This window comes from Choloepus didactylus, chromosome 5, assembly GCF_015220235.1.
Source record: "Choloepus didactylus isolate mChoDid1 chromosome 5, mChoDid1.pri, whole genome shotgun sequence".
NCBI lineage: Eukaryota > Metazoa > Chordata > Mammalia > Pilosa > Megalonychidae > Choloepus > Choloepus didactylus.
In genome coordinates this window covers 87,771,842-87,786,972 of record NC_051311.1, presented here as the reverse complement: position 1 = coordinate 87,786,972, position 15,131 = coordinate 87,771,842, and the positions used below count along the sequence as shown (strand labels likewise).

Sequence of the window (15,131 nt, the reverse complement as noted above, 5' to 3'; positions counted from 1 at the left end):
ATACATTGAAATTTTGTAACTTTCGGCTGTATCACCTCTGTGACTTTGGGTAATTAACATAAGTTTTCTTCCATTTCTTCAGTAAAAAGAATGGGTTAAACTGCATTTGTTTTTTTTTAAATTCAGTTTGGAAGTATACTTCTCTAGTAAGTAGTCTTTTTCTCATAGAAAATAAACTTTTAGAATTTAAAATGAAGTCCCCCCTTCCCACATTTTTTTTAAACTGAGAAAATGGTCTTAGCAATTTAGTAATAGAAACAGTGTTTCATTCCTCTTTGTGTTTCCTCATGGTGTCTGTTTTAAACCTTTGCACACAGCCAGGGTTTAGTTATTAAATATGATTCAGAAACAAGGTTAGAAATAGGATTCATTAATAATTCTCTTTCCCTAACAGCAAGGTTGCATTCTGGATTTATTTATAATTCTAGGTAATTGGACTATAAGTTTAGCTCCTTTAGGTTTATCATTTTTTTCCTATCCTCATTTTAATATTTCCAGTTTTATCAGGTTATACCCCTTATTGCTCATAAATCATAATTGTCTTTCCATTTTTAGCACTGTGCCCCTGTGATATGTTATAATCATCTAACATCATCTAACATGGAAGGATATCTCTGAATTGAATGGGAAAATAAAATTTAATTTCAAATCTGTACTTTTTCCCCCGATGAGGTTATGCCTTAATTCAATGAATAAAGAAGTCCACATTTTGGGATAAATTGGGAGGGAATGGATACTAGAAGAGCTAGATCAGAAAGAGAGAGCGGGTTTAGGGATATCATTTTAAGTTGATATAAATGTCAAATATTAAAATGCACAGCAAAATTTTTAGATGATGTATTTTATACTTGTTATGGGAAGGGCAATTATAAATATTCAGTGCAGAGCAGATTATAATCCACATTGTGCACATTTCATTTTAACTTAAATGAAGTTATAAAACTTGTTCCCCAAATGTCAGAAACATTTCATATTCTTACTTAATTTGGGAAGACTGAAATGGCTGTGTATGTGTGTGTGATTATTTACTAAGTGGTAAATGTGTGAACCAATTCTATATGGTATCTTTAATACAGACTATAAAAATTAGTTTTATTTTAATAGAGGAAGATGCAGCATAATGTTATATTGACTTGCTGGATAAAAAGATAAATACATTTACTACATATTTTCTTTTTAAGTAGTAGAGCTTCTTAAAAATGGTTAGAAGAATGGTTATCATTCTTCTAAAACACTGATGCTTATCTCTTCCATATCTCTCTCATACATGATTTGTGCAGTTATCCCTGGATATTCTGACTTGTTTAAGTGTTACAAAACAAGTGGTTAAAACCTTTTCATAGAAAGAAAGTGGTTTCTATGTCCGAGTGTCCTGGGTGAGACTACATTAGGTTTGGGAGTGGAGTTATCAAGTCTAAATAGGAAATAGACTCAAACTTCTGTCATCGTGTATCTTATTAGTGTGACTTTTCCATATCCTTTGAGCTTATTCAATCATCCTAAATAATAAGTATGAATATTACCTTGGGTTTACTTGGTAACATCTTAGGAGATAAACAGTAAGGCTGTGCATAGTTAATGCCACCACATTTTCACTATATTTGCATGAATGTAAAAGGACTTTTATCAGAATTATTTGAGGGGTTATGAGCACAAATAGAAACTAAGAGTAGTTTTTATTTTAAGTTGAATATTATATGCTGCTGATACTGAACATTGTCTGCATTTATCTTTTTAAAACCAATGTAATGGGATAGATCCAATGGTAATTTAAACCCTTTCTTTGATATAATTTTTTTCTTTAAATCTAAGCTTTGAGGAGATAATTTTAGATGTATTCTAGCTATTTTCAGTGTCCTTTGACAATTGGAAATATTGGCACGAATATTCCAGGAGGCTTTACTGTTGTGATTATGATGAACAGAACAAATATTTAAGGATTTTACTGGAAGTGACTATTATAGCCTTGACCTTTTCCCCTCCTTATGTTGGACAAGATTTTTGTCTTTTTTTTTTTAACACTACATTTCTTCCTGAAGTAGCAGCACTTGACGTAAGTTTTATGGAAAAATTCTTGCATTTAGAATTGTGTAAATATTTATTTTACAGAGCCATAAGTGTGATCCTTGGTGACAGGTGGAAGAAAATGAAGAATGAAGAGAGAAGAATGTACACACTAGAAGCAAAGGCTTTGGCTGAAGAACAAAAACGTTTAAATCCTGACTGTTGGAAGAGGAAAAGAACCAATTCAGTACGTTTCAACAAGTAGTTGCTTAAAATCATTCTTGACTTACCCCATAGTGGTACTAGCATGTGGGAGCAATTATTTTAATCTTTAAAAGGTAGTGTTGATGCTATTTCTTAATATGTTTATACTTCAGAACCTAATAATGTTTTTACATTATGATGTAAAGAAAGTTGCCTTTCTTGATCATTAAGTGCTATTTAATCTCTTAGCATGGAAAGTAGAAGTCTGAGGCAAGCTTTAGAACGTCCTAAATGCTTAAGTGGAAAAGTAATTTTGGAATGTAGTATTTCTAGTTGAGTTGAAAAACAAGCGTTGTTAATCTATAATACCATAGTAGAATATTTCTCTGATTTCTGGAGGTATGTCTCAATAGCCTTTGTTTTCTTAATTGATGAAGGGACTAAAGAAGGTGGAGGTGTGGGGGTTCATCAGCTAACCTTTATGGGGACTTCTCCCATTTGCACATAAGTGTCAGGGAGGAGAAGTAGAAAGACCTAGGAAGGGTAGTAAACAAATTTGCACCATTATAATGCTGGTCTTGGATAGACTTTGTTCCTATAACTTTTCCATTACTAGGCCTGCATTTTTAGACTAACTACAAGAAAATTTCACATGATAGAATAGAAGGGCTCAATTTGAAGTATCTTTAAAAATTTAGGAAAGATATTAGTGTTTTACAACAGGAGGGCTGGCCAAGGATGTTTTCAATTCATTCCGTGTATTTAGTATACCTATTTCATTATACAGTAACATGCAGGTCACATCTGTTAAATTTTTTCAAGAATTTATTTAAAAAAAGTATTCAGTAGTCAGATTCTAATAATAGAAGGTGGCTGAACTGGATTTTGGAAGTTTTAACAAACATTTTTAATTTAGAATTCCATGTGGTAGGACTTTGCCTGTATCCCCTTTCTTTTCTGTTTAATCTAGTCAATCTCTCTGTTCTCATCATTTGCATAAATATTCTGGATGCCGAAGCCATCAGATATTAGCAAACTTTTTAAATCACCACCTCTGTGAAAAGTTTTTTTAGATGGTAAATTGATAAACATTATCTTACACATCTTAGCTTTCATATGTAGAATTACTCTGTATTGGGTTTGTAAACATTTACTGAGTCTAATTTTATTTCCACAGGGCTCACAACAACATTAAACCAGGATGCTTATGTTCGTAAGTCTATATTTGCATTGACTCTTGATGGAAAGACTTAAGAAGATCAAGATCTCACCATTTGTCCTGAATTCGTTTGACCATAAAATACTGATAGCATTGAGTCTTGAAATGATTTAATAATATGAGTGAGGATTTGCTTTCTTCATTAGAGCATTAAGTAAGCTAATACTATCAACATTGTAAACCAAATTGCCTTATTTTTCTTCCAAACTTCATATATGTCTATCAGGTAATATAGGCTTGAAAATTGATATCCTGTGGTGCTAAAGTACAGTAGGAAGAGAAGTGTATACATGTTTTATTTTAAATTGTACAAAAGGGGAATTTAAGAAATATGTAACTGCTGTTTATACATTGGCTCCTTACTGCTTATTAATCTGTATTGTACACATGATGGAATGAAGCAGAAGCTGGGAGTTGGCCTTCTCTTGAGCAGCCACCACATGGCCCAGCATCTGTGCCAAATATGGGAGCTCCTAGTATGGCCAGTGCCAAGAGGCTACCAGAACATGTGGCAGGTGGATGATGTCCACGTCCCAGTGTTTAAGAGCCACCTGCTGCACTTACCACAGGCATACTGAGGAGTTTATGCACCAGGTGGCAGCACTCATCCCTTATTTCCAGTGGAGCTCTAGCCTAGGCCAAGGTCAAGTTAGTTAATAGCATTGGGACATAGTCACTTTAATGGTGCTATTAACAGTCAACACCATTGTATTTTTAAACTTTGTGTTCTATATCTCCTCAGCCACATATCGTAAATATTTTGTCATCATATCTTTTTGGTGGGGGCAGACTTTGCACTTACTGCAGTGCAACACTTGCACTTTACTTTTTCCTCCGTCTAAAATTAGAGCAAATACATTGGCAATACAGCTGCTTTTGCTCTGAGCTACAATCATGGCTTTTCATATGTTACTTACCAAGTGGTGTTTCTGGTTAGGAATCACAGCTGTAAAATTGATTTCAGTTCATTACACTTCATGATGTTGCCCCTAAATTTTGCACACTATATTCTTGTATATTATTTCAAATAAAATGACAAAAAAAATTTACCTCTGACTTATGCTGATTGATCTTGATGGAACTTGTATGAGTTGTCAGAATAAGAGGTTCAAGAAATGGAAAATACAAGGTGAATTTCTAACAAACAGAAGACTTTGTTCTGGTTTTATGATTAGGAGGTTACTGATGGGATTAAAAAATGTTAATAACAGGGCAAGGGCAATACAAAAAGAATCTAGATTAAATGTTTATAAAAAAAATTATTTGTAGAATAAAAAATGTTTTTAATTTTAACTTGATATTTTTGTTACAACGTTAAACAAACAGCCCCCAAAGTTTTGCTTTTAATAAAATGACACATGGTATAAAGAAAGCCTTGCTTTATTTAAAGATACAGTATGACACGTTTAAACAAGAACAGTTAGTTAACCCTATATCTTAGCTTTGGGATACACCAGTGGTTCCCAAACTTAGTTGCATATTGGAATCCTTTGAGGTTTTTAAAAAAATACTGATGCCTGGTTTCCAGCCCTAGATATTCTAATTTAATTAGTAAGGGATACCATTTGGGCATCAGGACTTTTTTTTTTAAGTTCTCCAGTGGTTTTAATATATAGCTAAATTTGGGAACCACTGACTTAACATGCTTAAATTTAAGAAGGTCGGTTGGGGACAGCAGGGTACCTATTATATATCTTGATCATATCCCTTTAAAAAGCAGTTACGTCTGACTATGTGTATGGGGTGGGGGGGGGAGGGAGAGGATGATGACTCAATTATGTGATAGAAAAGTACATTTTATGCTACTCCAGATAGAAGTGCTAAAAAGGCAAAAGAAGGATAAATAGGCAATAGAGAAAAAATCAATTATGTTCTCAAAACAGTGCATAGTAATGTCTTTTAGAGCATATTTAACTATCAGTCTTGAAAGGGTTAGTGCAAAATGAAGAGTAATAAAAACATTTCACATTGTTACTGAAGAGTAGACATAGCTTTTTGGAGCAGCTGAACCATTATGGGATAAACTGGTGCAAATTCTTTGCCTTCTCTACTTCTTACTAATTGAACATAATCTTCCAGGGCTCCCCTGAAAATCAAAATGAAAACAATGTCAAAAAGTTACAAAAATGAAATAGAACAGCTTAGAGGGTACCAATATATACAAATTAGAAATAAGACCCGTTCTGGAACTGCCATGCCAATTGACCTATAACCTCCAACCTTTTATTGGTACTGTTACTATGGCTAACATACAAAATTATAAATTTTTCAGACTACACTGTACTTGGTGGTATAATCATATGATCAGAGGCTCTCTGGCCTTTACCTGCTCAGTTTCCCTTTCTCCCATTTCTCTGTTAGTGACTTCTGAAAAGCTGTACTGAAGCTTGTGCCTATTCAGAAAGCTCACAAGAGGGAGCCCTGCACCATGGAAAGGTGTAGTCAGGCCTGCTGGGGCGGGGGGTGGGGCCCTTTGGCAGGGAGAGGAACACCAGTATGTGCATTTTATTGTTATTTGAAGGAAAGCGAACAACCCACAACTAGAATTTACTGCTCTTGAGCTCTAATTTTTGGTCAATGATATGATGAGGAACGAGTATGTATGTGGTATGTGGTACCAGTCAACTATTTATGACTATGATGTTCTCATGAATCAGATCAGGGGTCAGCAAACTACACTCTCAGGCCAAATCCAGCCCTATGCCTGTTTTTATAAAGTTTTACGGGAACAACGATGCATCCATTCATGTATTTTCTAGGGCTGCTTTCACACTACAATGGCAGAGTTCAGTAGTTGAGGCAGAGACTATATGCAAAGCTGAAGATATTTACCATCTGGCCCGTCACAGAAAAAAAGTTTGCCAATCTCTGAAATAAATGATCTGATAAGTGTTAGATCATGTTTAAGTGGAGCTAAAAAGATTGTTAAAAGACTATTTTTCATTATTGGTCTACTTAAATCACAGGTATACCAGTTAGATTTTTGTTGTAATCATATACTTTTCTTCAAAATTGCACACCTTGAAATTAGAGCATTTCTGTGAAGATGTAAGTTAATAATACGATTACTTAGCTTTCACATACCGAGTCTCAAATCCTATCTAATACATAATTGTTAACTGCTATTTTTGCTGTGAAACATTGATATTGATCCTTGGTCCAGTGTGTGTATTATTTTTCATTAATTAGGGGGAATATAATTCCCTGAAGTTTTGTCCACTTCATTGTGCTCTCTTCAGTGCCCCTTCACGCCACCATCCACTTTCATGGCTTCAACTACCATATACTAATGAATTTCAAATCCCTTGTTTTCAGCTTTGACCTTCCTCCTGATACCCCTTTCCAGCTGTCTTCTGGACATCTTTATGTGATCTGCTTCCAGATACATTCAAACTCATCTGTCAAAACCTTAGGGCAGTGTTCTGCCCACTTTCCCCCATTTCAACAAAGGGCAACATCATATCCCCAAAGGTCTTTATCGAGTTCTCTTTCCCTCATACATCTAATCAGTAATCAAATCCTATTAATTTACCTCACATATTTCCATAGCCAGTCCTTCCTCTATCCTTGCCTTCTGTTTGAACCTCTGCCATTTGGGCTCTTAATTACTGCTGTAGCCTCTTAGAGGTCATCCTGATGCTCTTTACTCTGTGCTAGTCTATCCTGCACACTGCAGCAGATGTTTTCCTGAAGTACATTCTCACTTGCCATGTCCTGTTTTTTTTGTGGCACAGTGTTTAGCTCACAACCCAACCAAACTCCACCTTCATCAACAACTTCCCCCTGACCCTTTCTGTGCTGCAGCTGGATTCTATACACTTTGTCCCTCCCCAGTCCCTGAATTTAGTCCCTAAGGATTCATACACAGTAGAGAAATTCCCAAAGGTACCCCATGTCTTTGAGGCAATGGTGTATATTTATCAGTCTAAGAAATAAGTGCACTGAAATTCACAGAAACTAATCTCTGTAGTGAATAAGATCCACTTTATTTAATAGACAAAAATTAACTTATTTTTATTTCCACACAAAAGGATAAGACATTTATATAAATTATACAATATGTAGCAGGAAGCTCAGAAATGAGTATGGTTGGATTTTTTTTAGTATTCATTAAAATACTATCAGAACTATGGGGAGAAAAACAGATTTAAGTTGCCTTCCCACGTAAAATTGAGCAAGATTTCAAGCACTTATTAAATTACTTCATTTGCTTGAGCAAAACATCAGCTTTCTTGGAAGTCAGGCCAAGCATTATGTAAGAGTTGAAACTCTTCGTTTGTAACCAAAATAAACAGATTATTGAAATTATCCTTATTGAAAGAAAAGCAATTAATAAAGGAATGGCTTGTGATAAGGCAGCACTGCTCAATGTGACATAGACTACCAAAGTGGATGGATTTTTATGGGAAAAAAATGATTTGTACCAGGCATTAAATATTCAGTGTGCTTGGTACTGAAATAAATAAAGACACACTAATAACTTAATAGGTGCTTAAACCTCAAGATTTCCCCCACCCCAATCCTCCCTCTTGGTCCCATGTCAGGCACCCACAATTTCTAGAGGTGATAGGTATCTAGTGACATAGAGTTACCAGGAAGAGAGACTCAACACTACTCTCAATCAACTACAACACAGATTGTGTAGTTTTAAGCAAATACAGAGGACCTGAGGGGATGATTCTCAGCCTGGGGGCCTTGGACCATGGCAGAAGTGTAAGAGATCTAACACTACATAAGGATTTGTATGGGCAAGAAGCATTATCTGATAATTGAAAAAATAAAAGTACCACGAGGCTGGTAAAGTCTGTGAATGTTTTTGCCATCATAAAGGTATTCTCCCGTTCAAAAAGACGAAGGAAAAGTAAGGAGAAAAGAGTCACAATAAGAAGAGTTGCTGCTCCATTGAAAAATAAAGAATAAATGGATTTTGTGGGCCAATCCAACCACTTCTACAGAGCTTGAGAAATCTTTGCATCAAAAACTCATTCTTCATCCTTACTGAAAACATGTTCAGCACTTACAGATCCGCAGGTATTACGCCCTGTTGCCTCTGTTTGAGGGCACACATGCCTGGAGCATCTGCCTGGTGGGGGCCAAATAGGTACAATTATCCCCCACATTCACCACTTGACCATGAATCAGTGATTACTCTTAATTTAAAAGTGACTAGTAGTACACATTCAAGTTCTAGAAGAAAATCTGGTGTCAAAAGGTAACGAGAAGGCAGAAGAAAGTTTATTATTTGCCCTCTTATTCAGCAGCAGATTCGCTGTCCTCAATTTGCCCTATTTTATGACAGCCTAAAGTATTATACTAGGAGGAATAGAAAGAATATAAACAAGGTTTGCCTTAAAAGCTAAAACAAATTTACTGACATTTAAAGAGCAATAACTCATGGTTAGACTGTGAGCCCAGTTTTTTAGAACCTCCCAAGGAGATTCAAAAAGACTAAGGAAAAAGTCTTTATCAACCCCAAGGAAGGCTGTTTTCTGCTTAGAGCATAAAGAATCTGACATCAGCCACGTGTGGAGTGATAGGCAGGCCTTACTTAAAAGGCCTTACAGTGTTTCTGACAATGATTTTCAGTTGCTAAATATAGGGTTAGCAACAACATTGCTGATGAAATCACTCAGGAGACATTTTTAAAGAGAAGCAAAAGAAAACAGATTGGTGATGTGCCCACGGCACGACCACTGTATGGATGAACTCATTCCAACTTGTTGAGAAGACAAAATGAACCCTGCTCAAGTAACTGAATCCTCTTCTACAACCAACTGTATTGCAACTGAGTGAATCTTTGGGACTCAGAAGAAATCCACACAGACAGGTACAGATTCTCTCATCCAGATCCAAAGCCTCTTCTGAGAGCAGTTTTAGCTGGTTGCCATTAGCTGATGGGAGGATGGCCCGAGAACTTTTCCCATTCCTTGGTCAGATGCTCATGGCTCAAAAAAATGTAACAGATAAGCAAGGAAGAAGAGCGGGAGTCTGGGCTGATCTATTTACCCACACCAGGATGGGGGGGGAAGTGGCTCACCCAGTCTCTGGGCACCAAACCCAAGAGCCTCAGGGCCCCTCCTGGAAGCTGATGGGCCAGTGTTCCTTAATGATCGCAAAGCTTCCTTGGCTGTCTTTCAGCTGACAAGTAGAATATGTCCTCTCTATGGCAGTGGATCTCAATCTTGGATACACAGTGGAACTGCCCAGGGAGCTGGGAGAAATCCTAATGCCAGGTCCCCACTCAGAGATTCTGAAGCAGTTAGTTGGGGTTGTGGCCTGGGCATCAGGATTCTTCTAAGCTCTGCAAATAATTCTCAAATATGAAGAAGGTTGAAAACCACTTCACCACATTAGCCCCATCCTGGCTTTGGGGAACCCAACTTGTTACTTGCACTTAGGCTCAAAGGCTTGTTTGGTGCTATGGCCTCCAGACCAGCAGGATCCCCAGGAAGAGCTGAGAAACGGCTTCAAGAGCTAGTTAAGAGGTAATCTGACAGGAACTGAAAAATGAGGGTGATAGAGATGCTGAATGAGGATTTCACGGTTTTCTAGTTTGGCTGATAGGTGATGGTGACATCCTAAATGACAAGGGAGTGTAGAAGAATGAGCAGGTCTGAGAAGAAAGATCATTTTGTCTGAATATTTTAGGGTTGAGGATTCTGTGGAACATTTGAGTGGCAACATGATAGCAAGTTTGCTGGCCTGAGGCCTGTACAACCAAGGTGGGCCACAGACTTGGGAAGCATTAGTATAGAAGAGGTCACGAGGGTCATGGATCTGTATGAGCTTACCTGAGACCAAAGTACACACAGAATGAGAAGGAAAAAAAGCCAGGAACAAAATGTGGGAAATGATGACATTTAAGGAGTGAATGTAGAAGACAATTCAGCAAATAAGACTGAGAAAAGAAATGACCAGAGAAGTTATAACAGAAACAGATGACAACAGTGTCATGGAAGTGTCAAGAGGGCAGGGGCACATCTCAGTTCATTTTGTATCCTCAGTTCCTAGCACAGGGCCCAGCATATAGTGAGCATTAAATAAAAACATGTTCAATCAGTCAGTTAATGAGGAGTTTCAAAGAGGGAGCAACCCAAATCAGTTTATAGATTCAACACAATATTCTAAAGCCTACTTTGGAGAAATGGAGAAACCCATCACCAAATTCATTTGGAAGGGCAAAGGACCTTGAATAGCCAAAAACATCTAGAAAAAGACCAAAGTTGGAGGACTCACACTTCCTGACTTTAAAGCATATTACAAAGCTACGATAGTTAAAACAGCATTGTACCAGCATAAGGATATATATATATTGACAAATCGAATCAAACTGAGAGTTCAGAAATAGACCCTCACATCTAGGGTCACTGATTTTTGACAAGGCAGCCAAGTCCACTCAACTGGGCCAGAAGACTCTCTTCAACAAATGGTGTGGCAGAATTGGATATCTACATCCAAAACAATGAAAGAGGACCCCTACTTCACACCTTTGGATCAAAGACCTAATCATTAGAGCTAGGGCCATAAAACCCGAGAAGAAAATGTAGGGAAGCATCTTCAAGATCTAGTGGTAGGAGGTGGTTTCTTAGACCTTACACCCAAAGCACAAGCAATGAAAGAAGAAATAGATAAATGGGATCTCCTCACTATTAAATACTTTTGTGCTTCAAAGGACTTTGTCAAGAAAGTGAAAAGGCAGTCTACTAAATGGGAGAAAATATTTGGAAACCACATATTGATATGGGTTTAATATCTAGAATATATAAACAAATCCTACAACTCAACAATAAAAAGACAGACAACCCAATTAAAAAAATGGGCAAAAGACGTGAATAGACACTCTTCCAAAGAGGAAGTACAACTGGCTAAAAAATACATAAAAGATGCTCAACCTCACTAGCTATTAGGGAAATACAAATCAAAACCACAATGAGGTATCATTTCACACCTACTAAAATGGCCATTATATAAAAAACAAAAAACAAAATTACAAGTGCTGGAGAAGATATGGAGAAATAGGAACACATTCCGTGCTAGTGAGAATGTAAAGTGGCGCCACTGCTTTGGAAGGCAGTTTGGTGGTTCCTCAGGAAAAGAAGTATAGAATTGCCACATGATAACAGCAATCCTGTTCTAGGTATATACGCAGAAGAACTGAAAGCAGGGATGCAAACAGACATTTGTACACTGATGTTCTAGCAGCATTATTCACGACTGTCAAACAATGGAAACAGCTCAAGTGTCTATCAAATGGTGAATGGATAAACAAACTGTGGTATATTAATACAATGGTATATTATTCAGCTGTAAGAAGGAATGATGTTCCGATGTATGCAACATGGATCAACCTTAAGGACATTATGTTGAGCAAAATAAGCCAGACACAAAGGACAAATATTGTACATTCTCACTAATATGAACTAATTATAATGAACAAACTCCGGGAGTTAAAATCTAGAGTATAGGTTTCCAGGAGATAGAAAGAGGGTAGCAAGTGGGAAGATGAGGCTTAAGGTGTACAAAATTTTTAATAAGGTTGACTGTAAAAGTTTGGAAATGGAGAGAGTTGATGATAGCACAATACTAAACAGTGCTGAGTGTAAATATGGTTGAAAGGGGAAGTCTTAGGGTCATGTATATCACATGGGGCTGTATAACACAGCAAAACCTGCTGTAGATGATGACTGCAGTTTATTGTACAAATATAAGAAAGTTCCTACATGAACTAGAACAAATGTCATCACTATTACAAGTGTTAACAGGAGCGTGGTATATGGGAAAAAATACAATTAATGCAAACTAAGGACTCCATTTAACAGTAACACTGTAATATTCTTTCATTAATAGTAACAAAGGTACTATACCAAAGCTAAGTGTCAATAATAGAGGGGTAAAAAGGGAATGAATTTTTTTTTTTTTTTGAGCAGTGAGAATGTTCTCAAATTGATTCTGGTGGTAAATGCATAACTCTGTGATTATACCGAAAGCCACGATTGTACACTTTGGATGGACTATATAAACATTAAAAAAATAAATCTATAACAATTAAAAAAAAAAAAAAAAAAAAAAAGGAGAGCAGTGGTTAACTCTACCAAAAGCTGCAGAGCAGTAAAGTAAGACCTGTAATGTTTGGATTTGGTGGCTAGGAGGTCCCTGGTGATTTTGGTGAAAGCAATTTCAGAGAAGAGTACTGATGGAAGAGGGATGCTTAATAAGTCACATTAATAGTTAAAGCATCCTGCCCTGGGGCATTGTTGGTGTGTGAGTGTATACATGTGTGTACAGTATGCACATAAATGCATTGTGCACTACTGGAAGGCACATAAGATCGAAGGGACTGCTGAGTTGTCCTTGTTTACTGCTAACACCTGTGTCACATGGATATTTTTAAAAGTTCCCTCACAGCTATGCTCACCAATTTGATAGCATAAACACATGAAAATGAAGCTAAGCAAGCAAGGAATCTTTTCAAAGCTGAGGCTGGTTTTCAAAACTAGAAGTATGTGGCCATTAAGGCTGCATCAGACACAGGATAGCGCGAGCGGTGATGGGAAGACTGGGTAGCGAAGGACATGGAAATAAAAGTTGCTGTGACCAACAGTTCCAAGTGGGTGCTCCAGCAATGTTTGTGCCTATGCAATGAGGGGGCTGCCCACTCAGAGGTGTGACCACATGCACATTCCCACCCAGGCACTGCTCCTTACCCTTCTCCATCAACCCCACCTTCCCTGGGCTTCCAGCATAGGCGGTGCTAATGGAACAGAAAGCTTTACCTGATGAGGAAGAGCCTGTCCTTTTCAGACGGATGGTCATCCAGCCACTGGGAAAAGCGTGCGTGGGACCACTCTGCTCTCTGCAATGTTGAAACACAATCAGAAACGAAGAGTGCTTATGTATTCTTCAGTGAATGGCAGCAAATGATGGCTTGAAAAGCACTCTTAAGGATTTCCAAAGTGAAATTACCCCAAACACCTGCCTAAGAAAAGCATACAGAGATGGCAAAGCCTCTGGTACACCTTCCTGACCACTAGGGAGCTATCTGCATTTGCCAATAGATGGTGGGTCAGCAAAGGAAATGGGGGCTCCACCAAAAACACATTTATGGACATAAATTACTTGTGACATTATTATTTAAGGGACTAATTATGGATTCACTAGGTAATTTCTTATGCTGCTGAGACAGTAGGTGCTGGGCAGATGGAGTTTTCCTTTTCTAATCCCCATCCACTGCTAGAAATAGAAATTCATGACTAAATAAGGCAACAGAAGACCAGGAACCCATCCAGTGGGGCTCATTATACACACAGGTAACAGGGGAAAATGCACAAGAGGGTTCTGGCTTCACTTTATTACCTGGAAAGGGGATTTCAACTCAACTGGTGCTCTCGTGAACAAAAACTGAATCACGATGCTGAATGGAATAATGTCCCCCAGTGCCGGACTACTGGCTACATGTTCACTTGTTTGGAAGAGCAGAGGTCTGGAGGAAGAAAGAGCATAAGTTATTTCAAGTTGTTATATACTGAGAGAAGATATTTGGAGGAAGAATCAGTTTCCTTGAATAACAGCATTCCTCCTAGATGGGCTAACGAAGGACCATCCCATTTCTTAACCCAACCCCCATTCAGTCACAGGACACACATATCCGCACACACACACATGCCCACACAACAGGTTTATATTTTCTCAACTCCTTTCTTGACTCCTACCTAGCCCAATGTGATCTGACTACTTCAAGGTGACTCAGCAAAATCTCTTCTTTGAGCTCATTTGACTAACAGGCCAGAATCAAAGAAAGCAGAAAGTAAAACTTTCAAGAAGTTATAACCAAATGATTCTTATCATGATTATCAGCCTTTTTAACCTTCATTTTAAATAGACTCTTTCTTTTGGCTATAATGTAATATGGGTAAATGCAAAGATTTTCCTACAACTTTTCAAAAGGGCAATATATCCTTCTAAATACAAAATTATTACTTAGTTGATTCATCAAATATTTATGCCAACTCCCTTCTTAATACACTACATGCCTGGGTTTTGCCAGCCACAATTTTACAGGAGGAGGATGTAGGCAAAGCTTCTCCACTACCGATCATCTACCTCCTTGTGCAAAAGGCTGGACAGAATAATTTAAAACTGAAACTTTTATTGACCTCACCTTGGCCTTGTGCTCAGACGGCAAGAGCTGATTATATGACAGGCTGTAAAGGCCGAACTGCAAGAGTTAAGATGGCAGCAACATCTCTTGACAGATCAACTAAGAGTTCCGAACCATGTAAGACAGCATAGAATCCTGGTATCTTCCTTTACCATCTTAATTACTCAAATCTACAAAGGAAGTCCTGTACAAGGGTCAGGAGTGTTCTTAACAAACAGTTGGAACTTACTGGATCTGGAATATTAGTAGAAAGAACATTTTTATATTAACTAATCTATAATTAAAATCCATCTTTGGGAGGCAATTTTCTAATTTCAATTTTTTATCAAATAATTCTACTCTGTAATTTTTGTTCTATAGTTATTGAGGAAACATTTCAGTTCACTTATGCTATTACCAAAAAGCCACAAAGCACCCAATCAGGCATTCCATGGGAATATGAATAAGGGTTTCCTATGGCCACAGTGAGGATGTGGAAAAACCTGCCTGGAAAATTTTCAAGGCCCCTGTCATCTCAGTGTTCCATGATGGGAGCTTTAGGCAATT

At 37.5% G+C, this 15,131-nt stretch overlaps 2 protein-coding genes across 3 annotated transcripts in view; one reads left to right on the top strand and one right to left on the bottom strand.

The window, feature by feature from the left end:
• Nucleotides 1-4,476, top strand: part of HBP1 (HMG-box transcription factor 1) — a 33,922-nt gene extending 29,446 nt beyond the window's left edge. The window contains exons 10-11 of the mRNA XM_037836385.1: nucleotides 2,110-2,251; nucleotides 3,386-4,476. Of these exons, the coding sequence (XP_037692313.1) occupies nucleotides 2,110-2,251; nucleotides 3,386-3,403 (160 nt within the window). The 3' untranslated portion in view covers nucleotides 3,404-4,476. The remainder of the gene's footprint in view (nucleotides 1-2,109; nucleotides 2,252-3,385) is intronic.
• A 313-nt stretch (nucleotides 4,477-4,789) lies between these two features.
• The window catches only part of COG5 (component of oligomeric golgi complex 5), a 518,626-nt gene continuing 508,284 nt past the window's right edge, over nucleotides 4,790-15,131 (bottom strand). For both annotated transcript variants that reach the window (XM_037836383.1, XM_037836384.1), the window contains exons 20-22: nucleotides 13,781-13,907; nucleotides 13,201-13,280; nucleotides 4,790-5,513 (exon numbers count right to left, since the gene is read on the bottom strand). In XM_037836383.1, coding sequence (XP_037692311.1) covers nucleotides 5,399-5,513; nucleotides 13,201-13,280; nucleotides 13,781-13,907 — 322 coding nt within the window. In that variant the 3' untranslated portion in view covers nucleotides 4,790-5,398. The remainder of the gene's footprint in view (nucleotides 5,514-13,200; nucleotides 13,281-13,780; nucleotides 13,908-15,131) is intronic.